This window comes from Pan troglodytes, chromosome 10 (assembly GCF_028858775.2).
Source record: "Pan troglodytes isolate AG18354 chromosome 10, NHGRI_mPanTro3-v2.0_pri, whole genome shotgun sequence".
In the NCBI taxonomy this organism is placed as follows: Eukaryota; Metazoa; Chordata; class Mammalia; order Primates; family Hominidae; genus Pan; species Pan troglodytes.
In genome coordinates this window covers 7,198,428-7,226,015 of record NC_072408.2, presented here as the reverse complement: position 1 = coordinate 7,226,015, position 27,588 = coordinate 7,198,428, and the positions used below count along the sequence as shown (strand labels likewise).

At 54.1% G+C, this 27,588-nt stretch overlaps 1 protein-coding gene across 9 annotated transcripts in view; it reads right to left on the bottom strand.

Annotated features, from left to right (window-relative positions):
- The window catches only part of IQSEC3 (IQ motif and Sec7 domain ArfGEF 3), a 103,345-nt gene that overhangs the window by 32,806 nt on the left and 42,951 nt on the right, over positions 1–27,588 (bottom strand). For 8 of the 9 annotated variants that reach the window (XM_016922669.4, XM_016922670.4, XM_016922672.4 and 5 more), the window contains exons 3-5: positions 17,289–17,568; positions 4,310–5,397; positions 2,385–2,546 (exon numbers count right to left, since the gene is read on the bottom strand). In XM_016922669.4, the coding sequence (XP_016778158.3) occupies positions 2,385–2,546; positions 4,310–5,397; positions 17,289–17,568 (1,530 nt within the window). The remainder of the gene's footprint in view (positions 1–2,384; positions 2,547–4,309; positions 5,398–17,288; positions 17,569–27,588) is intronic. The other variant, XM_063785373.1, reaches the window with a different exon arrangement.

Below are 27,588 nucleotides of genomic sequence, written 5' to 3'. Positions count from 1 at the left end.
ATGAACCCTGGCACCCCAGCACTGCCCTGCATGAACCCTGGCACCCCAGCACTGCCCTGCATGAACTCTGGCACCCCAGCACTGCCCTGCATGAACTCTGGCACCCCAGCACGGCCCTGGGGCCTGTGGGCTGCTCTGGCAGGATGACAAATCATGCCCCAGTGTTTAGGGCAGTGCTACCAATGCACTAAGAGATGGGAAAGGCGGTAGATTCTCAGGACTTGGAGAAACTTTTGCAATCACATTGCCCAGCCCTCTCATTTTACAGATGAGGACACCGAGGCCCAGAGAGGTGTCTTGCCAAAGCCACACAGCACAGAGGAGCAGAGCCCGGGTCCAGCTATTTCTCCTATCTCACCACGCTGCCTCTTCTCACTGGAAGAGTGTACCAAGGCGGGAGTCTGGCCCCTACCCATCCCAAGCCTGATCCCTGCCTAAGGTTAGCCCAGCCCCCAGCCCCCAGCCCAGCTCCCCTCCTCAGCACAGGCTCGCAGCCACTGCTCCAAGCCTCCAGCCCACAGCCCATACACCCAGCCTCCCAGGGAAGAGGGCAATTAGTTTCCATTGTGCGACTCAGCACCACCTGGGCTGCAGGAAAACGCTGTGTTCCCAGCACTCCAGATCAATGTGGGCTTTGCAGGTTAGAATTTAGGGCGCAGGCCACATGGAGACTGGGAAAGACAGAAGAAAACAGACAACAGTCAGGGCCTGTGGGTGAAGCAGAGTCACTCCTGCCCCCAGAGCAGAGAGACAGCAGGGGTGCCTGGGGCTACAGGGCCAGCACCTCACCCTGGCTTGGGAAGGGATGGACTGGGACAACAGTGCAGGAAAGCCAGAGAGATGAGCCAACTAGGGGACACAGAAAAGGAAGGGCGTGAGGAAATGCCATCTCTCCCCTTCTGCAACCTAGATGTATCCTGGATCCCAGTAGCACCTCCATGGGCCCCCACAGCAGTGCTGGGGAAGGGAAGGGAAGCCGGAGGGAGAAGAGAAAGGAGGTGAGAGGGAGACGCTGCCTAGCATTGTCTCTCTTTCCTCTTTGAGGTCCACAGAGCGTCTCCACCAGCAGCTCCAGGAGGGATGATAAATTGTCAAAAGCCACCAAGAGTCAGGGACAGGAACTCAGTTCTGCCCAGCTGAGGGCTGTGCAGGGATTTCAAGGTACCTGTGCGGACCCCAGCCCTCACTCATTGAACTCAGTCAGAAAACCACCACGTCAGTGGATTTAGAAATGTGACAGGGATTTCAGAGGGCAATGGGTCCAGCCCTCACAACCCAGCACCACTCTGCAGGCATGGAAACGCAGGCCCAGAGGACAGGGGCTTCTCAACATGGGCACACAGCACCAAGACGGCTCCATAAATAGAAGCGAAATCTCCAAGCTCCCACTCCAGGGAAGCTGACCACTGGGTGGGTGACTCCCCCAGCGTCCAAACCCTCTCTGGCAGTCCCTTGCTGCGCCAGGAGCGAGGATGAAAGGGAGAGCTCTTCCCAGGGCCTCCGGGGAGACACTTCTGCTGACTGTCCCCAAGGAGAAAGAGGGGAGAGAAATGAGGGAGGGTCCCTGAAGAATGGAGACCTTCAAGAAAGAGGCCAACCTAGGGGACCAGTGGAAGCCAGAAAGAGCACGGGGGCATGGCAGGGGCTGGAGCCGATGTCCCAGGGAAGGAGTAGCTGCAAGGCCCCTCAGCCTCAGAGGAGCGCCAGCCCCGCCCTGCCATTCTGGACAAGGCGTGAGTGTGAAGAGACTCTTGCCTGTCCACACTATCAAGGCTGAGCGGGGGCAAAGGCAGCCCCCTGGGGGTCCCCACCCTGCTACTGGACTTTAAAACCATTTTCTCTGGTTTTAAAGAAACAATTTTTCTTTGGTCATGATTTTGTTGGTAGATTTATCTTTATGGAATTGTAGTATTTTCTTGCTCTAAAACCCTCAGTTTAACCCCTTCTTTTTTCTGTCTCACATTTTTGCCTCCAGCGATATGAAAATGAACCTTGGAGAATGGGAGGGTCCTGGGGGAGGGGGGCTGAGGGGCTCTTCACCAGGCAGAGATGAACCCCAGTGCTGACACAAGCCCTTTCCTTTTCCTGGTTTCTCTTGCCCTGGAGAGTGACAGGCAGAAAGGGCTTTTTGTCTCTTTGGACCATTTCTGTATCCCTGCTGCCTCAAACGAAGCCTGGCCTGGGGCGAACTCAATCAATGACTCTTGACGGGAGACAGGGCTCCGGCCCACTGGGGTGATGGGCTAAAGAGGGGATTCTGGTTCCTGTGGACAATCTGGAAGCTGTTAGAACTGGAGCGAGGATTTCACCAAGGAGCTCAGAGAGAACCCGGGCAGGTGGGGTGTGGGAAGGAGTGGGGAAAGCCCGGAGTGTGGGGTACTCACTCCAGCACGTCGCGGTTGAACTGCTTCTTGCTGTTGCCCAGGAACTCTCCAATCATCTGGCGGCTGAGGCCCTTTCGCTGGAGGAGGAAATGGGCCACACCGATGGGGGTGTCAGGGATGAAGCCGCGTGAGATCAGGAACTGGATGCCCTTGTCCGGGTTTCTGGAGGTGGGGGTGGGGAGAAGCAGTAGAGAGTGAGCTGAAGCCATCCATGACCCTTTCCTGCCTGTCTTCCACCCATAGAAGTACCCAGAGGTTCTTGGAAATCCAGTTCCCCATTGAAGCTTCTCTCACCAGAGCCTCAACCCACTGAATGTCCTCACGCAGAGGATGGTGTGTGACCAGAAGGAGGACAGGGGAGATCTGCAAACAAAGTGAATTCCAGAGCAGATGGAGGAGAAGTACCCTTCTCTGTCCCTGCCTCCTGGGTCTTACCCCAGTCCTGCCCTTCCCCCTACCCATATCCTGTTGTCAATATGCAGGTCCCCACCGCAGACGCCCCAACCCTGGAGAGAGGGTGGGAGAAACCGAGGTGAGACCTCCGCCACACCACCTCTTCCCTTTACAAGCTTTGAAGCCATGCTGCTCCCTGAGCTGTTTCTCACAGGTCCGGGAGGAGATAAGTACAGAAACACAAGGTAGGACTGAGAACCTCCCATAGCATTTCGACATTTTCCGGGACAGCCAGGCATGTGATTGTTTTTCTAGCACCTCATTTTTATTGTATTTTACAAAAGTATTAGCCCACAATGTAATTTCAGAAGGGTGTGGGGGAACAAAACTGGTTCTTCACTATGGATAGTTTAAGAATTCCTGTCTTGGGGCAGATGAGTGTCTGTGTGAGTTTTCATGTGCATGCAGAAGAGACACTGCAGAAGTGGGGGTGGTTCAGAGTCAGATCCGCCTTCCCCTAGGTCTGCCGAGTACTAGCTATTTCATCGTGTGCATTTCGCCTTACTGGTGTGAGCCGGCTTCTTTTCTGTAAAACAGCATGGTAATACCTCTGTGTAGATACTGCTGGAAGATTACAGATGCTTTATGTAAGGTGAGCTATGAACAGTAGCTACTTCCCCTAGAATAGAAGCCTCTTGAGGCCAGGGGATGTGTCCTTCTCATCTCTGTGGTCACAGTGCCTGGCACCCAATAAATAACAGCCGAATGAACGAATGAACATGCATTAGGGCCGGGGAGATGTGCTCTTGGCGCAGGGTTATGAAGGGGCGAGTGGAGGATGGAGGCGAGTGCCTGCCTCCTGGCCTGACATTTCCATGGGAGGGGCAGGTGTGCTTCCTTTCCTCTGCTTGGGACTGGCTGTATACATTCGGTGCAGGACCAGTCCCGGTCTCGCTGGGGTCTCTGAGCTATGGCGGTCGGTCATTTCTCCCCTGTTCTCTTTCTCCTGTGCCTCTGCCTGCTTCACACTCTGTCTTCCTCGTAGCCCTCCCGTCTCCTGCTCTCAGCCGGCATTCTTTACGAGGCGCCTCTCCTCCCTCCCCCACCCAGCCTCGCATTTCACCAACCCTGGGAGCTAATGCGTTTTCCCTGGCTTCATATCCACCCGAATGATTGCTGCGTAATCCTCAAACGGCCTGGACTGTTATTTACTTAATACTGTCTTTTCTTTTACATTCTCTTACTTTTCAAACCCTAGCTTCATCTTAAGCTGTAACAGTTGTGAAAGCATGTGTTTGATGTGTTATTTTTTTCCTTTAATCTTTCTTAAAATAAACTCAGGATGATTAAAATAAAATATGTACTTCCTAAACATGACCTCAGGGAGCAGGCACGGCGCAGATGCGCCTGGAGGACCCTGGCATGACGTGGGAAGTTACCTGGCGCCCTGCTTGGTGGAGGGAAGGTGCCCTCCTCCTTCCCTCCCTCCCAGGACGCCCAGGACTCCGGGCTGGGGGCCAGGGCTGACTTACATGTTGAAGAGGTTGAGGCCGATGCGGTAGAGCCGCTTGCGCAGCGTGTCGGTGGAGAGCGTGGGCGACTTGCAGCTGGCTGGGTTCTCGCAGTGGTAGCGCGGCAGGCTCAGGATCATGGCCTGCAGGGCGTCCTTGGAGGCGGAGGCCGACGCCTCCGAGCCTGACTTGGCGGACTTGGTGGACGTGCTGCTGCTGCTCAGCTGCTCCACGTCGCCTGCCTCGGCCTCGGCCCCTCTCCCCACCTCCGCCGTCTCCTCCTCCTCCTCTTCCTCCTCTGTTTTGGGGGCTGTGGCCTCATCCGCCGCCCCACTAGCCCCAGCCGCTGCGCATGAGTCCTCGGCTGACGCGTCCTCCCGGCCCACAGCGGGGGCTTCCGGGGCCTCCCGCCCAGAGGTCTCGCCCTGCTCGGCCTTGCCCGCCGCGGGCTCTGCGGGGGCCTGGACCGTCTGAGCGCCCAGGCAGTTGGCCACCGACAGAGCCGTGGAGGAGGAGACGGATATGTTCTGGTTGGCGATCTGCACCGTGACGTCCCGGAAAGCCATCATGAGGGTCCCGCTGTGGGCCGGGGGCAGGCCGGGGGTCTCCGCGGCGTCATCCCCGGGCCCGGGGCCTGCGCTCTCCGGCTCCCGCCCCTCGGCCTCCAGGCCTGGGGGCCCCGCGGCCGCCTGCAGGGCCTGGTGGAGCTGGTAAGCGCCACTCTCCTGCAGGGAGCACATGGTCTTGAGGCTCCACGTGCTGAGCGCGTCGTCGATGGACTTGGCCAGGGATTGCACCTGCTCGGTGAAGGAGTCCTCCAGCTCGGTGAGGGTGCCTGCGAAGGTGGGCGGCAGGGAGGGCGAGCGCACCAGCGGCAGCCCCAGGAGGCCGTAGCCCTCCATGAGCGCTTTCTCGGCCGCCAGGCTCTCGGCCGTGGGTGACCGCACCTTGCGCAGGGAGATCCGCCGTGGCAGGCGGCTCTCCAGAAGCGAGTTGCGGATTTTCTCGAAGTTCTTGCTGAGCTGGTATTGGCGGAAGGCGGTTTGGATGGTGCAAGCGGCGCGCCGGGACACCAGGTGACCCCCGTACTTGTGTTCTAGCATTTCAATCTGCAAGGACGAGGACAGAGAGGAGGAAGGGCTCAGAGGGGAAGGGCGGTCAGCCCTTCTGAGGACTGGTGGAGTCACCCGGCCAAACTCGGGTGGGGCCCAGGAATGGACGGGGGCGGGGGGGGCGCTCCTGGGCAGCTAAAGTCTGCACCGCCTAGAACGTCATGGCCACATGGCAAGACTCCTAGAGGTGTAGGACGGAGGGGTCCGTTCTGGGGACTAGTGATGTCTCAAGGGCCAGGAGGGAGGTGCTGCATATGGCATTCAGATATTGCTGCTGTGGCGGGTGTTACAACATGTCCATGGCCGGGCGCATTAGCTCAGGCCTGCAGTCCTAGCATCTTGGGAGGCTAAGGAAGAAGATTGCTTGAGCTCAGGAGTTGGAGACCAGGCTGGGCAACATAGCTAGACCTTGTCTCTCTCTTGAAAAAAAAAAAAAATTAACTGGGTGTCCCGGTGCGCGCACGCCTGTGGTCCTCAGCTACTGGGAAGGCTGGGGCGGGAGGACTGCTTGAGCCCAAGGAGTTGGAGGTTACAGTGAGCTGTGATTGTACCACAGCACTCCAGCCTGGGCAAAACAGTGAGACCTTGTCTCTGTTTTTTACTTTTTTTCTTTTCTTTTCTTCTTTTTTTTTTTTTTAAAGTTCATGTCAGAGATGCATACAGAAGTACTTATGGGTAAAATGCATGATATCTTGAAGTTGTGTTAAAATATTCTGTCAAAAAATGTAGAAGAGTTAGATGACACAATATTAATATTAATAAATATTAATAAAATGGTTACAGCTGGATGATAGCTACGGGGGAGTTTATAACACTGTCGTTTCTACTTTTCTGCACACTTTAAAACAATAAACAATGAAAAACAGAAATGCTAAAAAACCTCACAGCTCCTCGTGCTTCCCTGCTCCTCCCCAGCAACCACGTCTCTGTGTTGGGGTGGCTCCTTTCCCTGGGAACATCAGAAGGGTCGGGATTGGGGTTGGACCATCTGTGTGTTCCCAGTACATAGTTAGCTGCTCAGTAAACGTGGATTTGCTAAAAAGTTGAGTGGGTGTCTCAAGAATGGGGGTCCCTCCAGGCCACCATTACCAAGAGTTCCCCAATTTGAGTCACCTCTGCTCTTACGGTGGGAGCTGTCCAACCAGGGCAGGGCTGGGTGGGGTGGGCTCGGGGGCATGGCGCCTCACCTGGGCAGATCTGATCCCAGGAAAACTTCTGTCAGGGGCCAGCGTGCCCCCTCTCGGCTCTGTCCTCCTGTCCGTGGGTTTTCTCCTCTCAGGTTGCTATGCTCTCACTTTTCCTCCCTATGGAAACTTCTCAGGAAAGGACTGGGGAGGTATGACAGCCATGCCCCCAGAGGCTTCTGCCTTTAAATAAGGGACAAGGCCTGTGTGAAGGTGATGGGCTTAAATGGTGGCATCCTAGACTCTGATCAGCCCTCAGAGAAGTTTGGGAAGTGCGAGTGTTTGCTATTCACAACCAGACATGCCACTTACACGTGGTGTCCTTCCCGAATGAATGAAGAATCGGGATGGGTGCGCTGAGATGAGCTACTCAAGGCAAGAACAGGGACGTCCCATGTTCTCCAGGGATCATGGGTGGGGAGGGTACAGATTGTTCTCCAGGGATCATGGATGGCGAGGGTACAGATAGAAAGGCCATACTTCATCCCTCAGCACAACACTTCAACCTGCTTCCTGCTCCACTGGAGCCCCCAAAGGCTGCAGCCAGAATGAATGCCTGCCTCCCACAGCCCAGCCGTGCCCTCTGCTCCCTCCCTGCAGGGTGTGATGGGTGCCCCATTCCACGCTAGCAGAGGTAGCCTCTTAGCTCAGGAGACCTTGTGGATTCAACCCCAATCCCCAAGGACAATCCCAGATAAAATGAGACATCCTTAGTGCTTGCCTCCAGTGCTTCCAGCCTGGCCATTCCCATTCCCCATTCCCAAACCTGGGGACATCATTCTGTCTCCCCCAACATCCAACTCTACCCTTGGAGATCGTTGGAACTCATGCAGATTAATGTGTAAATGGCGACTAAGCCTTCCTATATGGCTTCTCCCAAAGTTACTTGCATTTCATGAGGGACAAGGCCCTGAGCAGGAGGAAGCTCCCAGTGCTATCACAATCCCCCTATTGGAGGGGTCTTCAAGTGTATTCCTCATCTATTGCTGTGTAACACATGACCACAAATCCAGCCACTTAAAGTAGCACCTGTTTATTTCTCATGCAGCTCTGTGAATCTAGTCTGGGCACAGCTCATCCGGGTTATCTGCTCGGGATCTCACCAGGCTGAAACCAAGATATCAGTCAGGGCTGCAATATCATCTAAGGTGTGGGGTCCTCCTTTGAGCTCACTCTTGTTGGCACAATTCAATTCCTTGTAATCACAGGACTTAGGCCCTCAGTCACTAGAGGTTGCCTGCTGTCCCCTACCATGTGGCCCGCTTCATAACCTGATAGCTCGGTCCTTCAAGGCTAACGGCACAGTGTCTGTCTGGGGCTTCAGCTTCATTTATAGGGCTGACCTGATTAGCTCAGACCCACCCTGGGTGATGTTTCTTTTTATTAACTCAAAATCAACCAATTGGTAACCTAATCATCGGAGTGATGTCCCATCACATTCACTCATCCTGCCCATACTCAAGGGAAGGGGATTATATAGGATGTGTACACTAGCATGAAGGGGACTTGGGGGCCATCTGAGAGTTCTGCCCACGGTACGAACTGGACACTTCCCCACTTGATCTTTACTAGGTATGACCTCATGCACCCATAAGAGACACAGATACTTGCCTCTGAGGCATTCTGTTCCTGCTCCTGCAGAAATAATGTAGCTTGGCTCATTCTCCCTGCTGAACTTTGACACATTCCCTGAGGCCTGGAATAGGGACTTGGCTTTGGCTCAGGCAGGAAAGTCCTTCCCCAAGGGGAAATGTAGAGAGGAAGGGGAACTGATCACTAAAATGTCTCCTTTTCTCTCAATTTCTGTCTCTCAACCCTATTCAAGCACCATGAGAAACTGACAGATTTCACATTTCTTTTTTTTTTTTTTTGAGATGGAGTCCCGCTCTGTCACCCAGGCTGGAGTGCAGTGGCACGATCTCGGCTCACCATAACCTCCGCCTCCTGGGTTCAAGCGATTCTCCTGCCTCAGCCTCCCGAGTAGCTGGGATTACAGGTGTGCGCCACTGTGCCTGGCTAATTTTTGTATTTTTTTAAGTAGAGACAGGGATTTGCCATGTTTGCCAGGCTGGACTTGAACTCCTGGTGCCTTGGTGATCCGCCCACCTTGGCCTCCCAGAGTGCTGGGATTATAGGCGTAAGCCACCGTGCCCGGCCAGATTTCACATTTCTTTCCCGTCTGGCCTATTTATACCCCACCTTGGCCTCCCAAAGTGCTGGGATTACAGGCATGTGCCACTGTGCCTGGCTAACTTTTGTATTTTTTTTAGTAGAGACAGAGTTTTGCTATGTTGGCCAGGCTGGACCTGAACTCCTGGCACCTCAGTGATCCGCCCACCTTGGCCTCCCAAAGTGCTGGGATTACAGGCGTGGGCCACCGCGCCCGGCCAGATTTCACATTTCTTTCCCGTCTGGCCTATTTATACTTCTAGGAAAACCCCAGGCCCAAGAGCATCCTTTTGCAGCACGAGATGCTGTTGGCAACACAGGGAAGGTATGAAATCCATTGCTTGAGATGCTTCCAAAATGGTGATGGGGTCCATGCCCTTGGCATGGTATCATCCTGCTTGAAGGCAGAAGACCAGCTGACATAACCCTAGGAGACTCCGTGTACTACTGGGCAATGTCTATGCTTCACCCAAGCAGGAAAGAAAACCAGATTTTAAATTCTTGCATCTGTCCCATCACATCCTCCACTAGACATCAAGTCCCACGAGGGCAGATTTCACCTGCCGTGGCCACTGCTATCTCCTCCAATGCTTGGACAGTGCCCAGCACATAGTGGGCCTTCAATGAGTGTGTATTGGACAAATTAATTCCAAAGTTATATTTGTGACTCTCAAAAACCTTCCTAATCTGACTCACAGCAGACGCTCTCCCGCTCCTGCCTCCTTTGTGTGTTCAGCTCACCCTACACATGCTCTTTTTACTCCCATTTCCTTCGTCCTATCTGCAGCTTTGCACCTGGCCACAGATCTCCCCAGATCTCCCCAGGCTACAGCGTAACTGCTGACTCCACTGCCGCTGGGGCACTAGCCTGTTCCCTTTCTTCCTATTTTACACTGAACCTCCAGAACACTAACCTCTGCCTCACTCCAGGAGCAAAGGCCAGATGCTGACCCAACCCTGCCCTGAGCCCTGTGCTCTGGGTCCTGCTGCCTCCCATCTCAGTCAAGGGCGAGAGATGTTAAACTCATCCAAGGCCAACCAGCAAGGAAGAGGCAGATCTGGGGCTTGTCACTGAGGGGGCCTCCTCAGCCTCCCTCCCGGCTCCTTTCTGCAACTCTCCCCAGTGCTCATGACTCAGTCTATCCTGGTTGTCCTGTCTCCCTACAACCCCTTAATCCTGTATTCTGGCCACAAAACCCCTACGTGCGCTGATTACGAGTCACATGGGTGCCACTGCCAGTCTCCACACGTTTTAATTTTCCCCGTACACTCTGGACATCATCCACGGCTTCTGTGTTGGACATCATCAGAGGAGCCCGTGATGGGTGATAATTAACAATGAATTAAGAAGGGAGCTGTGTCAGGCAGAGCCTTCCAGGTCACTGTAAACGTGCTCCCCAGGTGGATACCTTCTCAGCCCTGTCTGCCTTCCCTCTGAGGACCCAATCCACTCTCTTAACTTCTACTTTGATGGGCCGGTGAGCAAGTGGCAAGTAAGGGGAATGGCCAGCCCCAGATCCCGGCTGATTGGACTTGGATGAATTTAACATCTTTGACTCTCAGTTTTCATATCTATTAAGTGGGGTTTATCCTGCTGACCCTGTATCTTCTTGTGAGGATTAAATTATTTCATGGAGCACCCAGCAGAGAGCAGGAGCTTCATAAGTGGTAGCTGCTTAATGGTGACAGTGACAATGATGGGAATGACTCTCAAGCCTCCATACCTAGCCTTGATCCTAGACCCACATTTCCAGCAGCCTGTGTATCCTCTGTCCATCTAGGCTATGCCACTGTTTTCCCTACCTCACCCAAACCAGCTCTTGTTGACTTCCTTATTGGCCTGACAAGCACCCAGCCTGGGAAACTTGCCTTGTCCTGGGGTTTTCGTTTGCCCTGTCCACTGTGTTTGTCAGCCTCCTGTAGCTCCTGGGACCCCCCACCCCTATACCTTTTGCAATCATCCATGATATCCTTCCAGAATATCACCATGTAGGGCTCTTTTTCTTCCCACTTGGACCACGCCAGCAGCATCCTTACTATCTCTGTGTCCTTCTTACTCCCACCATCACCTCACACTGCAGAACCAGACCCAAGCTCTCAGACAGCAGGTGTCAACACAGGCTTTTCTTTGTTTGAGAACCATTGCCCCAAACAGATAAAAACACTTCTTCCTGGTTTTCCAACCCTAACAATCTGGCTGGGCCACAAAGTCCTACTCCACAAAGTCCACATTGCTCAGCAGCTCCTGCCTGCTCTCCCCCGACCGCCCCCACGAGGCTCCCTGCTTGGGGACTCATTTGTGTTCTCTCCCAGACTGCAATGCTCTCCCCAACCTCAACTCCCAGCCTCCCCTTTCCTCCAGGTAGAAATGTCCTCTTCTTCAAGACCTATCTCAAATGTGCCTCCTCCATGCAGCCCTCCCAATGCCCTGAACAGACGGGGTCTCCCTGCCTCGGGCCCCAATTTCTCTTTGACACTCAGTATCCTCCACTAATCTTTGTGGCATTTCTCCAACCCATCTTTCCCTCCCTTTCCCTCCCCCAGGCTCCAACAGAGCATAAGTCATTCACGGCATCAAATATGTCTTAGTCATCCTGTCCAGCACCGAGCACCTTAACTGGCATGGAGCAACTGCTCCCTGAATAACACTGGAATTCAGTTCCGGGCTCACCATCGTGTGTCCTAACCCATTTATCAACCAACTCCCACTGATCCCAGAGTTGGGCCTGCCAGGCCGCCAACCTGCACTGTCCCCTACACCTTCCTCCCCACCCTCAATGCTCAGTGCCACCCCCTGCTCAGAGCTCTCGCTGCAGACTGTCCATCACAGGCAAGACATCTGTCTCTGCATCTCTTGTGCCCAGTGCTGTGCCAGACCTGTGGCTGAGGCTGAATAAGTGTTTGCAGACATGAACTAAACTGAATTCTCTCTTGTGACCCCAGGGAAATCAAATTCCAGACTCTTGTCCAGGCCGGGGCTTGGAACCCAGCACTCCATCCTTCCTCCCACCCTGGCATCCTGGCAGGACCTGAGGACTCAGTCATGGCCCAGGTCAGCTCCATCCACGACAGCGAGGCCCTCCCATCTACCCCAATCCCGTTCTGAACCAGGGCCAGGTCAGAGAGCAGAGAGAGGTGCGGGAGGGGAGGCAGCCCCAGGGAGGGAGGGGTCTCTGGGCCTGCAGGCCAGGGAGCAGCTCTGCTTACTTCCCTCTAAACCCCAGGAACCAGGAGGAATGATGGCCTCGCCTCCTCCCAAGAGAGCAATTTCTCAGCTTCTGCCAGAAGAAGCAGCGGCAGGGGCGCGGGGGCCTCCGTCTCTCTAATGAGCCTCTCAGTGTTAATTAGAACGTGCTCCCTTTTTTCAGGTTGCTGTGGCAGCTGAGCCTGAAGAGGCCGCTGAAAGATGGCGGCCAAGCCAGAGGGTGGGGAGGAAGAGCCGCTAGCTGGGGGGCACGGTGCTGAGGATCGCGGGGAGGTGTGGGGGGCTTCCAAGGGTTTGTTCCCATCCAAGACTTCCCAGTTGAGACCATGAAAGCACAGCATGTTGTGAGCCTCCAGAACTTGGCCCGGTGAGCCCTGGTGTGAGGCTGAGGAGCAGAGAGACTGGGGAAGCTGGCGCTTTGGGGGTGTTCAGAGAGGCCCACAGGAGCCTTGGGTCTGTGCTGGGCAGGGCTGTGGCCTCCTGCAAGGCAGGGGACTCATGCCTGCTCTGTGTGCCCTCCTCCCAGCCTGCTGTCTGGAATACAGCAAGTGCTTGACACGCGGGGTGTTGAGGCCTGCCTGGGAGTGGGCAGCCAGGTAGGCATGGGGGACACGCTATGGCTCAGCTAGTAGTGAGGTCATGAGACCCTCCAGTGGGGCTGCCCCAGGAGCTGGCTCTGATCCCAGGTTGGGCTGCCTGCCCTCCTCATGCTCCACAGACCCTGTGTGCCACTTCCACGGGGCCTGTTCCTCACTGTAATGCCAAGAGATGGTGGAAGGTACAGGGTCAAAACCATGGGCTGCGGAGTCCATGTCTTGGCTGCATTACTTCCTAGGACTGTGTCCTTGGGCAAGTTACTTAACATCACTCAGCCTTAATCTTCCCATTCCAGAAATGGGACGGTAACGGTGCCAATCTCACGGGGACCTTGTGCAGACCCGGGGAGATAACACATGGCAACCGTTAGCCTGGGCCTGACACAGAGCTAGTGCTCAGGTAGTAACACTGGTGCTGGCCCCGTGTCTGCCCACCACTGGGCTGTGGGCACCCTGATGACTAGGCCTGTATCTTTTGCATCATCGCGTCTCCAGGCCTAGCACAGGGCCTGGGACAGAGCAGCTGTGCAGTGCTGTTCCCTGAACTGAATGAACCGGGGAGAGGGACAATCCATGGAGCGCCCTGTCCTCACCACTGTCCTCTGTAGGCTGGTGCCCTGGTGCCCTCTGTGCCCATGGTAGAAATCTCACCTTCAGCGTGGGAAGGGGCCAGGAGGCCCTCTGGTACAACCTTTGGTTCACACATGAGGAAACCAAGATGCAAAGAGGGAAAGTGACTTAGAAACATAGCCACCACATCTTCCTGAAGAGGTGCCCCATAGTGAGGCTGGACCCTGAGGCTTGGCGTATGCGGATCTGTGGGGAGGGGCTGCTTTCCAGCAGAACATGGCTTCTGTCCAGGACCCGGCTCGGGGAGAAGGGCCCAGATCCTACTGACTGCAGCTCCACAGCCCTCTGGCCTGAGCAGCCCAGAGGGCTCTGCAATTCAGATGGCTAAGAAGGGCTCCAGTCGCTCTGCAACAGGACACAAACTCCCTAGAGGGCTTGGAGGAATTTCAAAATGACACCTAGGCCCTCTATTTCCTAAAGCGCTCCCCAAAGGGACCTGCATGCTCACTCCTTGGCCCGCCCTAGGTTGTATCCCCCAGGACTGCTGGGGTGGGGTGAGAGGGTCGAAGGCAGAGGGAGAAGGGGAGAAGAGCTGGCAGGAGGACCGTCTTGCTGTGCGACTTGTGACAGGTGCTGGGGAAGGGGCCAGCAGGGAGAACAGGAAGCTGGAGGGTAGGCCTCGTTCGCTCATTCACTTGTGCCTTCATTTCTATGTTCCTTCCCTGCTGAGCAGTTCCTAGGTGCCCAAGACTGTGCAAGGTGCAGGGCGGCAAAGATGGGCAAGGACAGGACAGTTCCCAGGGCACAGCTCCAGGAGTGCTGGCTCTTCACGTGGGCTATGCAGCACGCTGGAGGTGTCCCGAGCACCACCTGCTCAACTCCACACAGCCCTGAGAACAACGTCGTCCATGCTGCTGAGCGGAACAGCTCCCACTCCTGGACAGCACAGAGGAGGCAACAGGCAATGGGTAAAAGCACGTGCCTCGGCTGCAACCTGAAGTATGAGCAGAAGTCTTCCAGATGCAGCAGATGGGGTCGGGGACAGGTGAGGAGTATCCCCAGGAGAGGAAACAAAGCCACACGAAAGCCCAGAGGTGAGGGTGGCTTGAGATTCGGGACAGCAAATAGGAACGGCTGGAACCCCCATGGGGCTGGGACTGTGGCAGGGAGCCTGGAGAGGCCTCTGTCCTGCACACCGTGAGGAGCCATCAGAGGCTTTCCCGAGGATCAGCGCGGTCAGAGGTGCACTTTAGGAAGATGACTCAGCTGCAATGTGGAGGTGAGGTTGGAAGGGACAGAGCTCAAAGAAGGGGAAGCACAGGAGGTCTCCCAGCGTGCAGGCAAGAGGAAGGATGGCCTGGCCTCCTGGGGCAGGGGCAGTGGGGAAGGCAAGAGAGGGTGGGATTCGGGAACTGTTAAGAGGCAGCATCAGTGGGGCTTGGGGCTAGAGCAGAGGCGAAGGAAGGAGAACAGCCAAGGAAAACAGTCCTGGGGATCTGGACTGGCTGACAGAGGAGCTTGGCGGGTCGGTGGGCTGGGGGAGCTAAGATTGTCCAACACCCCTCCCAGGCCATGGAACACAGGATTCAGTGTGGCTGGCGGAATCACTGGGTTGGAATATCAAGTGTTAGATCTCAAAGAGACCTAAGGCAGAGTCAGTTCCTGGCGCCATGCTGTATACCCATCCCATCCCCCTTTATGTCACTAAGTGATCATTTCCCGTTTCTTATCCTTCCAGCAGCTTCTTCGCCAGGCATTGCATTAAGCACTGAGAATATAATGAGGAACAAGTCATGCACCTGCCTTCAAGGAGGGGGTCAAGCAAACAGGAAATGCTGACACAGGGCTGAAGGGCTGTGACAGGGGACACCCGGGTCCTGTGGGATGACTGAGAGGGACACCCAGTGCAGGCTTGGGAGGCAGGGAAAACTGCCTGAGAGGAGGAAGAGGTACCTAAAGCAAGTCCTAAAGCAAGAGAAGGCCAAGTGCAGGGGTGTGGAGGGGAGCGGAAAATTCAGAGATTGAGGCCAAGGGAAGAGCCTGTGAAGTCCCAGACATAGGAGGCAGCTGAGGCCAGAGAAGTCAAGCAACTTGCCCAAGGCTATACAGCTCATGGCAGAAGAGAGAGGAGTCGAGTTCAGTCTCCTATAGATGTGTGCCACGTTCAACAAAAGCCAAAGTTGACAAATGGGATCTAATTAAACTAAAGAGCTTCTGCACAGCAAAAGAAACTACCATCAGAGTGAACAGGCAACCTACAAAATGGGAGAAAATTTTCACAACCTACTCATCTGACAAACGGCTAATATCCAGAATCTACAATGAACTCAAACAAATTTACAAGAAAAAAACAAACAACCCCATCAAAAAGTGGGCGAAGGACATGAACAGACACTTCTCAAAAAGTGGGCGAAGGGCCTGAATGTCTTATGCTAGTGCTGTGGGGTTTTCAAAGCTGGGAGCAGAATTTTAGATTTTTCCACATTTCATCCGACTTTTTTTTTTTTCATTAAAACCATCCTTCTGTCCTGATGAGGTGTTTTTTGTTTTGTTTTGTTTTGTTTTGAGACAGAGTCTCGCTCTGTCACCCAGGCTGGAGTGCTGTGGTGCAATCTCCGCTCACTGCAACCTCCGCCTCCCGGATTCAAGGAATTCTGCCTCAGCCTCCTGAGTAGCTGGGATTACAGGCATGCGCCACCACGCCTGGCTAATTTTTGTATTTTTAGTACAGACAGGGTTTCACCATATTGGGCGGGCTGGTCTCAAACTCCTGACCTCGTGATCCACCCGCCTTGGCCTCCCAAAGTGCTGGGATTACAGGCATGAGCCACCACGCCTGGCCCCTGATGAGGTTTTTAAAGTCTGGGATGCTATCACCAAGGTATCAGCTGTTCTCTTTCAGCTTTATGTCATCAGAAAGCCAGGTGAATGTAACTTGTATGCCTCAAATTGGTGCCTTATCTAATGGTTGACCTGGACAGCATGTCCACTCAACTCCCTGGGATTTTTTTTGATGAATATTTTTTGGATAATTCGGTTTGAGAACAACCCTCCTTACTATATTGTTAGTAATCCACACATTCCTGGCATGTGCACATAGGGTATCTTGGGGGATTTGGTCAAACACTTTACTGATGTGCTGCCTACAGCTGGCCTGAGCCAGGATATGAGCTTGGCATCAATGCCAAGAGAGGAAGGAGGTTAGTTTGGCTTGACTCAGTCTTAGTGGCCTTCCCACTAGCTTCCTTTCTGAAGATACCTTGCCTATTGGGTTGAAGAATTGTTCTTTAGAACCTACACATTTTGGGGCAGAAGGGACCTTGGAGGTGATTCAAAGTTAATTCTCATTTTTTGCAGATGAGGAAACGAATGCCCAGAGGGTTTAACTGGCAACTCCCAAAGTCACTGAGTTCATAGGAGGAAGAGCGAGGATTGGATCCCATGTCTACATCTCCAAGTTCAAAGCTCTTTCCTTAACAGTATCACAACATCACGCCTTTCTCTAAGCACACACACACACACACACACACACCTTCCATCAAGACTCTTGTCTGCCAAGACAAACTGAGGCATTATCTTTTTTGGGGGTTCAATGGGGGCCCCACAATTGGCCACTTTCTCTTCCTGAATGGAAAATGGAGGCCCAGGCCCCTCCATGGAATCTGTTCTCCAATAGAGGAGCTTTGGACTCCCCCAGTCCGGATTGATCTTGGGAATCCTGTCTGCTTCGAGGAGACCATTGTCTTTGTGCCTCGTTTGTGCCTGTGGGTGCCTAACACCGGCTCTCTTGGTGGGCGTGGAAGCTAGACTATGGCCTCTAAGCAGCAGATGGAGGTGGGGACTCCCCCAGAGAACAGTGGGCTCCTTGCCTAGTGGTCAGTGGGGCGGTGGAGGCTTGCTGAGCACTGTGTGAGGAGCAGAGCCCCTGGACGTGCTGCCCAAGGGCCTGGCATTGCGAGGGTATGAGCCCTGCCATGGTAGAAGGCAGAGGCCTGTGGCTGGTCCAGGGAAGGGCAAACTAGGTCGCTCAATGCAGGAGAACTGTGGCAAAAGAGGGTGCCTGTAGCAGAGGGGACCCAGCGGGGATATCCCTGGTACCCTCGACAGCCCCAAAGGCAGGGCCCCTTCACCACCCTCCCCGCCCCCCTAGGAGGCCCTGGGTACCTGTTTATTCTTTAGGTCAAGGGAGAGTTCGTAATCGGAGGCGGCAGGGGCGTGGGAGCACAGCGCCGTCGCCAGGGCAGGCTGCTGCCGGCCGGGGGAGGCCTTGTGCTGGGGGCCAGCCCTTGGGGAGGCAGCCCCTGCCCCCGGCCGCTCCTCCTCCTCCTGCAGCTCCTGGGCTTGAGCCTTCGGGGCATGGGCACTGGGTCTGCCGGCTGCCACCGCCGCCGCTGCCACCACGGAGTCCTCCATGCCCCCACCGGCCTGGGTGCAGGAGCCATCACTGTGAACAGAAGGCAACGGTGCTCGGTTGGGGGAGAGGGCGACAGGGTGCGTGTGGATGTGGGGGTGGGGGAGAGAAGCTAGGCACTCTGGCCTGCCTTTCCTGTGGCAAGGACTGGAGGGGGTGTCTTTCCCAGTCTCCTCTAGGGAGGGGCTACCATGGCAGGGATGAGCCCTGGGCACGGAGAAGAACCCGCACCTGGGGAGGCAGCTCAGACAGAGGGAAGGGGCAGCTATGGTCAGGGCTCAGGAACCTCTGCTTAGAAGCAGTATGGCAGAGCGGTGCATCTGGGCTCTGCCTCTTACGAGCTGTGTGACCCTGAGCAGGTCACTCAGCCTGATTGCACCTCTGTTTCTCCATCTATAAAATGGGCACAGTAACGGTACCTACCTCATAGGGATACTGGCGGCTGAAGTTACTTACAACTCTTTAAGCTGTGCCTGAGTCATGGTGACTGCTACATGTGTTACCTATTGTAATTATCGGTGGCCCGGCTCCTTGGGCACAGGCTCAGGTGGCTGGGGAAGCTGATCTACACTAAGCCAGCTCATCTTTAGACTGACCAAATGAGTCTGGAGGAGGGAGGGTGCCTGGCCTGGCTTGGGCATAAGCCTTTCCAGGGGGGTGGACTCCAGGTGTGGGGGCTGCGGCTGTGAAGAGGAGGCTTCCTGCCCTGCTGGGTTTAGAAAACACCTGCTCCTCCCTGACCCATCCTCTGTTCCCCGGGAGCCACAGCAGGCTGAGCCATGGCTGCAGCCCTCCTGCCTACTCTAAGAAGACACCTTGCTGCCTGGAGCAGACATGGTCCAGCCTGCTTTGTAGAGTTGGTTCCCTCAGATTGCTTCCTTCCCCGCTAGCCTCCAAGTTCTGCCCCTCCCTTGAGGCCCAGTGCTAAGCCACCTCCTCCATGAGGCCTTCCTGGGCGACTGCAGCTTTCACTGCTGTGTCTCCTGGAACACTAGGAGCTGTCCTTAGAGAGTCACTGTCTATTTCCCAGAGGAGGAGAGTCATCGTGGTTAACACCACGGCCTCAAATTCAAGCTCTACGACTGTGTGGCTTTGGAAAACTGGCTTTTCCTCTGAGTCTTGGTTCCCTTGTCCTAACTCCTACCTTGGGAGGTCCTAGTTCCTACCTTAGGAGGTTACAGTGAGGAAGAAAGGAGGCAGCAGAGGTCAGGTGCTTAGCACAGAGTATGTGCTCAGTAAATAAACTTTCTTTTTCTTTTCTTTTTTTTTTTTTTGAGATGGAGTTTCACTCTTGTTGCCCAGGCTGGAGTGCAACGGTGAGATCTTGGCTCACTGCAACCTCCACCTCCTGGATTCAAGTGATTCTCCTGCCTCAGCTTCCCGAGTGGCTGGGATTACAGGCATGCACCACCATGCCCAGCTAATTTTTTTGTATTTTTAGCAGAGACAGGGTTTCACCATGTCAGCCAGGCTGGTCTCGAACTCCTGACCTCAGGTGATCCACCCGCCTCAGCCTCCCAAAGCGCTAGGATTACAGGTGTGAGCCACTGTGCCCGGCCCAGTAAATAAACTCTTATTTCCCCAGCTATCCCTTCCTAGAAGCCAGGGCCTATGTGTTATTTCATTATGTCCCCCAGCCCCTTCATGCTGGGCGAATGCTGAGTGCTTAGTCAACACTTGTTGATGGTGAACTGAGGAGAACCCAGGGGCCACGGGGATGGCTCTACAGTGGACAGTGACAGAAAATCAGGACTGGAAGGGACCTCAAGGTCATCTAATGCAGCCTCCCAACCTCCCCATTTTTATAAATGAGGAACAGGGGCCCAGGGTGGTGGGGTGGCCCTGGTGCAGGAGAGCTGCAACCTAAGGACTTATGTCTTCCAAGACTTTGCCACCATGAAAGATGGGCCAAATGACACCAGAGGAGGGACCTCTTCCTGCGGCTTCCACTGGACCTTAGGGTGCAGAGAGGTGTTCCTCCTGGTGCTTCCTCCCAGCCAAGGGTGGCGTTGAGAATCTCCCTTCTCTCAACCTCCATCTGCCCTCCCAGCACTCTCCTGCACCTCTGGCAGATAAAGGAGTGCTTGCTGGCTGGCCCTGGCCATGAAAAATCTTCATTGCTGCTGCCTTTTTCTATGTCCACCATTTCTTCTGTGGCCACCAATCAAGCTGCACGGCTCAATATAGCTCTAGATGTCTTTTTAAAAATTATTATTTATTTATTTTTGAGCCAGTGTCTCACTCACCCAGGCTGGAGTGCAGTGGCTCAATCACAGCTCACTGCAGCCTCAACCTCCTGGGATCAAGCGATCCTCCTACCTCAGCCTACTGAGTACCTGGGACTCCAGGTGGGTACGCACCACCACACCGGGCTACAGGTGGGTACGCACCACCACACCGGGCTACAGGTGGGTACGCACCACCACACCGGGCTACAGGTGGGTACGCACCACCACACCGGGCTACAGGTGGGTACGCACCACCACACTGGGCTACAGGTGGGTATGCACCACCACACCGGGCTACAGGTGGGTATGCACCACCATACCGGGCTAATTTTTAAATTTTTTTTTGTAGAGACAGGGTCCCACTATGTTGCCCAGTCTAGTCTTGAACTCCTGGGCTTGAATGATTGTCTCTTCTCAGCCTCCCAAAGTGCTGGGATTGCAGGCATGAGCCAGCGTGCCCAGCCTCTAGACATCTTTGATATGTTTTTCACTAGTGTCACTGGGAAGTTCTTTTTAAGCTCTAACTTCAACCCCTCTTGCTGTATTACCTGACATCTCTTCCCCTGGAGCACGTGGAAATAGCCCCTTCCCACCACAGCACAGCCTGTGTCCGGGGCCTGCCGGGCAGCGTACAGTTTTACTCATCTTTCCTCCAGATTGTCCTTGGCACTGATGCCCAGGATCTCTCTACCCTAAGAGGTTTTCAAGACTCTTTAGGGAACTGGTGGCTACTCAAGGGTCCAGACACCTTTAATACCAGCCCTCTGCTTTCTTTGATTGCTAGAATGTGCTTGGCAAGAGGTGCTGGGTGCTGACATCCCTTGATGGCAGCACTCGGCCAATGACAACGGGGTCGTTGCATAAATACCCCAGCTTCCCTGTCCCTTGCACGGGACAACTCTGAGGCACACCCTATACCATCTCCCTAAGTCCCCAGTGGGATCGAGCCCCAGTGGCCCAAAGCAGTAACTTGATAATTAATGAACCCTGCCATGGCTTCATTCTCTTCTGTGTTTCATTTCCCCACTCCTCTACAGCCCTTTCCTGGGGTCACCTTGTCCCAAATAAACTATTTGTGATAAAACAAAACAAATTTTAAAAAATAGCCTTGTTGTGGGCCTTTGTTCATGGGCCACCCCTCACACACAATCTCTCTCTCACATATACTCATGTACACACACACTCACGCACACACAATGCTTCTAACTAGCTCTGTGGCTTTGGGCAATTTGTGTCCTCCTCCTGGGCTGGTTTCCTCATCTGTTCCACGGAGGGAGCTTGCTCTTCTCTAGGGACCCTTCCTGCTTGGACACTCTAGGAGCTTGAATCCCAGGGCAGAGGCCGGCCTATCAAGGCCCACTGGCCCCAAGGTTCCAGGCTCTCTGGCTGGTGGACCCAGCTCCACCTTGCCCATCTCCGTGCGCGGGGACCTGAGAGACTGGGGCCCTCTCAGGTATACAATGAAAAAGTGTTGGAAAGGGAACCACTATCCTTGCCTGCCTTCCATAGACTTACCTAGAAGACCGTGTGGTGGAAGGTGGCCACAAAACCCCTGGACTGTTCTCAACGTGGCAATGTTGAAGGTAACATCGTGGAGGGCAAAGAACATACACGGCTTTGGTGTCAGGGAGACCTGGGTTAGAATCCCGGCTCTGCTACTTACTATGTGACTTGGGCAAGTTATCCTAATAACAACTTTTCAAGGTTGCTGTCAGGAAAAAATAAAGCACACACAGCACCTAGGACAGCGCCCGGAACACAGTAGACCCTGATACAGGGTGACGGCGATGGTGGCTGTTTTCTGAGCTAGAATCGTATGGCATGGAGTCCCAAAGGAGTCCCCAGAAAACCGAAATGAAGAATTCTGTAGTGGGGGGGTGTTCTCAACATTTGGCCCCTTGTCAACCTTCATGGAACTGAAAAAGTAGGGTTTTCCCACTATTCCCCATGGCCTTCCCCAGCCTTCCAAATGGACAGGCTTTCTGGAGGCTTCCTCCTACCCTGTTCCAGCCACTGGAGCAGCAAACAGCGAAAGGGCCTTGGTCTTGGGTGTCACCAACACATGGTGGGGATTCCTGGGTGGGCATTTGTCAGTGTGGATTTGAGCTTTGGTGCTTTGCCAGGGCACAGCAGAGGCCTGAGTCCTTACACCCTCTCTTTGGTGGCTGAGCATCAAGAGCATGTCCTCAGCCTCTGTTTTCCTCTGCACTCCATCTACAAATAAGTCTGAGGAAGAGGCTGGAATCTTCACCTTAGGCTGTCATAGCTGGAAGGACCATCTATTTAACTTGAAGGCCATCTACTTCAGTCCAGTCTCTTATGGAACTGGAAGCCCATCGCTCTAGCTCCCAGAACATCTCTCCTCTCCTTCCAAGACACAGGCTGTGTCTCTCCAGCTTCCACAGTCTGCAGCTGTCATCCCTAGTGGGTCAGATTTCAGGCAGCCTGGCCCTTCAACAGGAAGTATGTGGATGGGATTCTCTTTGGGACCTGAGCAGCTTCTTAAAGGCCCTTCCCAGAGCATTGGAGGGGGGTCCTGGGGCTCTCCACTCTCTTAGGCTGCAGAAACATTCCCTGAGTGGCAGTGCGCTAGCCGGGAGAAAACGTGAGGTCACTGCTGGTATATGAGTGATGCTGGTCACAGGATTACTCCCTGGGCTGGGGCACCCATTTGAGAAGCCAAAAGTAGAACGTGGGTGGCACCAAGATGAAGGGGTCCTTCAGAAAGCTTTCCACAGAAAGCTTTGATGTGTTCACATGACATTAGGCTGATACACACAGGGCCCAGTGCATCAAGAGTCATTCCGTGGGTGACAGCAGGATTTGAGTGTGGGAAGTGAACATCTTTGAGAAAGTAGGGAAACAGGGCCACCGCTCATTCTCAGAGGAATATCACATGTGCCAAAGAGCAGAATGACCTGTGTGTTGGAACAGAACAACATCACATCCGAGGGTCACTCAGGTGGGAAGCTGGCTTATGCTTAGAGGTATGCTAGGCACCTGCTGAGCATGCCTGGTCCTGGCACACAGATGGTGCCCTGGGGTTCCAGTGGCCACCCCACCCTGTCTATCCTCAGAGCTGATTTCCGCAATGCCAACCCTCTGCCCAAACCCGTCAGTGACTCCACAATACTGGTGGGATAAAGTCCATTCCCAATCTTACTCCAATCTCCCTTTCTACCCTCATCCCCACCGAGTGACCTGTCCACTCCGTCCACACTGATACTTTTGCCAGATCTGCCAAACCCTCTCAGGCCACCATCCCGCTTTATGATTTCCCTCTGCTGGAGATGCCTTCCATCCACTCCTTTCTCTGCATCGTCACCTCTTTCAGGAATCGCTCACTTCCCCAGGAGGGGTCAGTCCCACCCTCCTCTATGCTCTAACAATTCTTGGCACTTGCCTGTATTTCAGCAATGACCACTTTGTGCTTTAATTATTCACTGATGTGTCTCTCTCCTCCACCAGACCGTGCCATGTGCACCTTTTTATCACAGGTACTTATTATAGGTGGTTGGCTCATAAGATGTGTGCAATAAATGTTAAATGGGTGGATGGATGGATGGATAGGTAGATATTATTTATTCTCCACTACTTTTCCAAGGGCAGAAATGCTGGGCTGGGCTTGGTGATGTGCCACCCAGACCCTCCTTCAAGGGAGGACTTCTCGCTCAGCTGCTGGGAGCACTGTGGAGAGTGCCTTTAGCTGTCAGCCCCATCAGCCCCATCAAAGATTGGCTCAGCTACAGAGAGCTACCTGGCCCAAAGTCACATCCTTCCAAGGGCTGTCCACACCCAGGCACCAATTTCAGTGGGGATGTAAAGGCTCACCATTCTTACCCAACATGGGCTGAGGTTGATGGGCCACGTGGGATTGGCCAAGGCTGCTGTTGCGCTTTTGTGGTAGACTTTGCCCTCTGCTGTGTGCCTCCCCTCCCTTCCATGGGTATTGATCCCAAGTGCATCACCTGGTAAAAAGTCAACATTCTGAACTCGAGTCTGCTTCCTCAAGAACTGAATCCCCCTGGGAGCCTCAGCCTTTCTTTCTCCTTTCTTTCTCTTGGTAGCCAGGATTACCCTGGTCTCTCTGCCCCCAGATCTGTGGAACTTTTCTGGGTTCCAGATACCTTTGCTAAGGGCTCAGGGCTCTCTTCCTAGAAAAACGCACATGATTTCACACATGCCAAATTTTACCTTCATGTCAGGGGCTTTACAGACTCCATAGGCCCCAGGCTAAGCACACTATTATGGAGAGAAAATCATGGAGTATTTTCCATATGCTGAGAAGAGTGCCAAGGGATATAGGCAGCTCTCTGGTCACACAGATAAAATATTTCAGGGCTTTTCAGAGCCTGGTCATCTTCATCCTTGGCACTGACGGAATCCTCAAGCAAACGGAAGAGAGCCTGAGTGGAGTGAGGCCCCAGGCTCTGCAACTACCTGCTAGGAGATCTTGAGAACCACACCCAACTTTTCTGGACCACGGTTTTCTCATCAGCAAAATGGGGATGCAAATACCTCCTTTCCAGGATAGTGATGAAGATGAAATGAACCCATAGGTTAGCATATCCACCACGGTGGGAAGTACAACTTTCCACCCAGGAACAGGTGAGAAGGGAGAACACCTGCAGTGGCCCCCAGCATTTGTGCTCACACAGCTCCTGCCAGGGAGCTGACTCGGGGTAGTGAGTGTCCTCTCTGGGCTCCCAGGCAGGCCCTGGCAGCCACATTGCCCACTGCCAGGAGCTAAGGGGACAGGAGCAACTGAAGGGCTATGTGAGAGCCAGGAGAGGAGGGGGAGGAGGAAGGTGCTGACCGAGGCCCGGCACTCTCCTACCAGAGGGGCTGGAATGAGGAGCTACCCGCAGGCTCAGCCCCTGAGGGAGTCTGCTGTTGATAGTGGGGTGGCTTGCCAGAGCAGGAGCTTGAGGGCTGTTCTCCTATCTCGGCAATGGCTAGCACAGTAATTACTAGAGACTCTACCAGGAGCATTTTGAAGGCTGATGGACTCCTTGGGCATGAAGACTCCTCCAGAGGGCCTGGCCAATTGCACTAGATTATCCCAGACTCTGCTAGCCATTCTTAAAGCTCTTCTGGGACAAAGCTATGAAGCATTTTCTAGACAAAAGCTAACAACATGCGTCACGTCCCCTCAAGATTTTTAGCCCTTTCTAAAACACTTCTTTTCCCTCCTTTCTTTGAATCAATACAGTGATCTCAGACGGGCAGAATAAAGGCACCGAGCACAGAAAGCCAGGTGTCTTTTGAGGTCCCAGATGGCATGAGGGGGGTGGAGGTGAACAGAAGGCCAGTGTTAGTGACAAGACAAGAAATCAACTCACTTCATGCTGATTCGAAGCACGAGCTGGAAGGTCCTGCCCAAGGTGGTGGAGAGGGCACTGGGCCAGGAGTCAGGAGGCAATCCCACCGCAGCCTGCAGAGTGTGCGGCGTAACTGTGGGCAAATCACTTCCCCTCTCTGGGCTCTGTATCCTCATTGTAAGAGGGCAGCTTGGACAAGACACTTTGGCATCAGGCAGGAAGGAGAGGCCCAGCTCCCTCCCTCCCCACTTGCCATTTGCTTGGGCCCTGGCCACACCCGCTGTGTCACTGCTCCATCCCTGCTCCTGCTAACCTGAAGCCATCAGATGAACTTCAGCTCCCAGTGACACAGCATAAGCCTCCCCTGCCATGGCCCCTTGATTGCCACCATCCAGGCCAGAAGCCCCTGCAGGAGGGCAGATGTGGCTGTCCCGACTCTCTTCCACTTCCAGAGGCTGCCCTGACCTCACTGGCTGTGAGAGATGCTTCTCCTGTCCGGCTCCCAAGGAGAGAAGAAGTTCTTCCTCTCCTTGTTGCCTCCGGGCTTTGGTCTCACAGCTGCTCCTAAAGGTGTGGGTGGGGGCTGGCTTGTCTCTAGAGTGTTCCTGTCAAAGGAGTCGCAGCCACTCCTCTGGGCTCAGCCCTCCCCTCACCTAGGCCAGAATACCCCGGCCACTCCCTCAAGGTGGGCCACAGGGTGGCTCCTGCAGACTGTCCCCACGGGCGAATGTGGAGCCCTCCCCTGCTCAGCCCATCCCACAGGAAGGCCTCTTCTGGAGGCTTCCTCAGGCCTCCTCAGGCACCGCCTCCCTCATAGCCTCCCAGGCTGGGCCATACTGGCGAGTGCCATCTTACTGCCCCCGGAATCCTACTGTCTTTGAGCATCTTACATTGTCATAAACAGGCATGGCTCTGGTGGCAATTTCAAGCTCGAAGAACATCCTCCCTGCCCGCTTCCCAGCACATGACACACAGTTTCACACAGGCACGTCTCTCTCTGGCCCAGGCAGACACAGCTCACTGTACACCTTGGTTTTCTCACCTTTCGTGTCTGCTCTTGTGATTACCCCAGGAGAAGAGAGCTCCCATCTCTCAACATTCTCACCCAGCCTCAGGATAAGGCTGCAGAACCACGGCCTCTTCATCCTGCCCTGGCCACAACCCAAAGTCATCTCCCTGTGGCTTCAGTACAGCCTAGTGAACTCCAGATATTACTTATTTTTTCTTTTATTATGAGGTATTTTATATATGCAAATATAGGTAACACAGAGATGAAACATACAGAAAAATATCCACATGTACTCAGCTCAAGAAAGAGCACGTTTGAAGCCTCTGATGCCCTGTGTATTCCTCTCCCCTCCTCAGAAGAATCCCTGTCCCGAATTTGTGTCGGTCCTTCCCTAGCTCTTCCCTATGGGCAAACGCCCCCCTTGTCTTTACATAATCAACACTGCTGCCTCACATGAGTGCCAGAATTGCACAGCCATCCTCGTGGGAGCCTCAGGAGCCTCGTGGGAGCCTCGTGGGAGCCTCAGGAGCAGTCAGGGTCTTGCAGATCCCAAAGGGTCAGGGAAGTGCCTCCAAGGGGATTGGCCCCACAGCTCCATGCTGGCAAGACTGGAAAGATGGCAGGAGTCTGACTGCAGCTGGGCTGGGCCTCACAGTCTTGGACCCCAATATTACAGCAAGGAAGACTTTTAGAAAACAAAATGGAGTTATTCCTTAAGCCCTCTACACCCCAGCCCTTTGTGGCCTGAGTAAGCAAGAGGTTCCAAAGGGACCAGGGGTGACCATCAGGAACCACAAAAGAATGGCTCACGGAAATGCCGGGGATGCTGGGAGAGGGTACTCCACAGGAGAGGCAGCTGGGGACCAGGTCTCCGGGGCGAGTGCCTTTGGGGTCCCCGAGAGGAGGGAGCACATGAGGCTGCAGCCAGGGTCAGCCAACTTGTAATTAGGGGTAGAGTCGCAGCTTCTAACTGTAGTGCAGGCTTGGAGCCCGACCACTGGGGTTTGAACGCTCGCCGTACCAGCTGCCTGCGGTTTGGCCTTGGGCAAGTCGCTTAAACTCCTGTGCCTCAAGGTCCTGTGAAAGGAGGTGTCCCAAGAACGAAGGGCTGATACACGTACAATGGTGGGCAAGCCCTAGTAAGTAGCAACTATCTTTTTCTCTTTTGGGACGTCCCATGTTTTATTTTGTCAAATAAGAAAATAAAAAGCAAAAGTATCATTCACTTTTCCTGTAATATTATTAAAAAAATGAAAAGTAGTAAGAATATAATTTCAGAACAAAGGACAACCCTTTAGCTTGCTGTATCAGTTTCTTATCGCTCTTGGTGTCTTGTGCTAGAGTTCTCTAAATCGAGATGTGCTGGCCTCTTCTGTGTGGTGTAATCGGTGACTCTGAGTTACAGATGACGCCAGAGGAGCTTACCAGAGGGTAACAAGGGCTGGAAGGCAGCAGCGTGGGATAACTATGAGATTTAGAACCAGAGAGACTGACT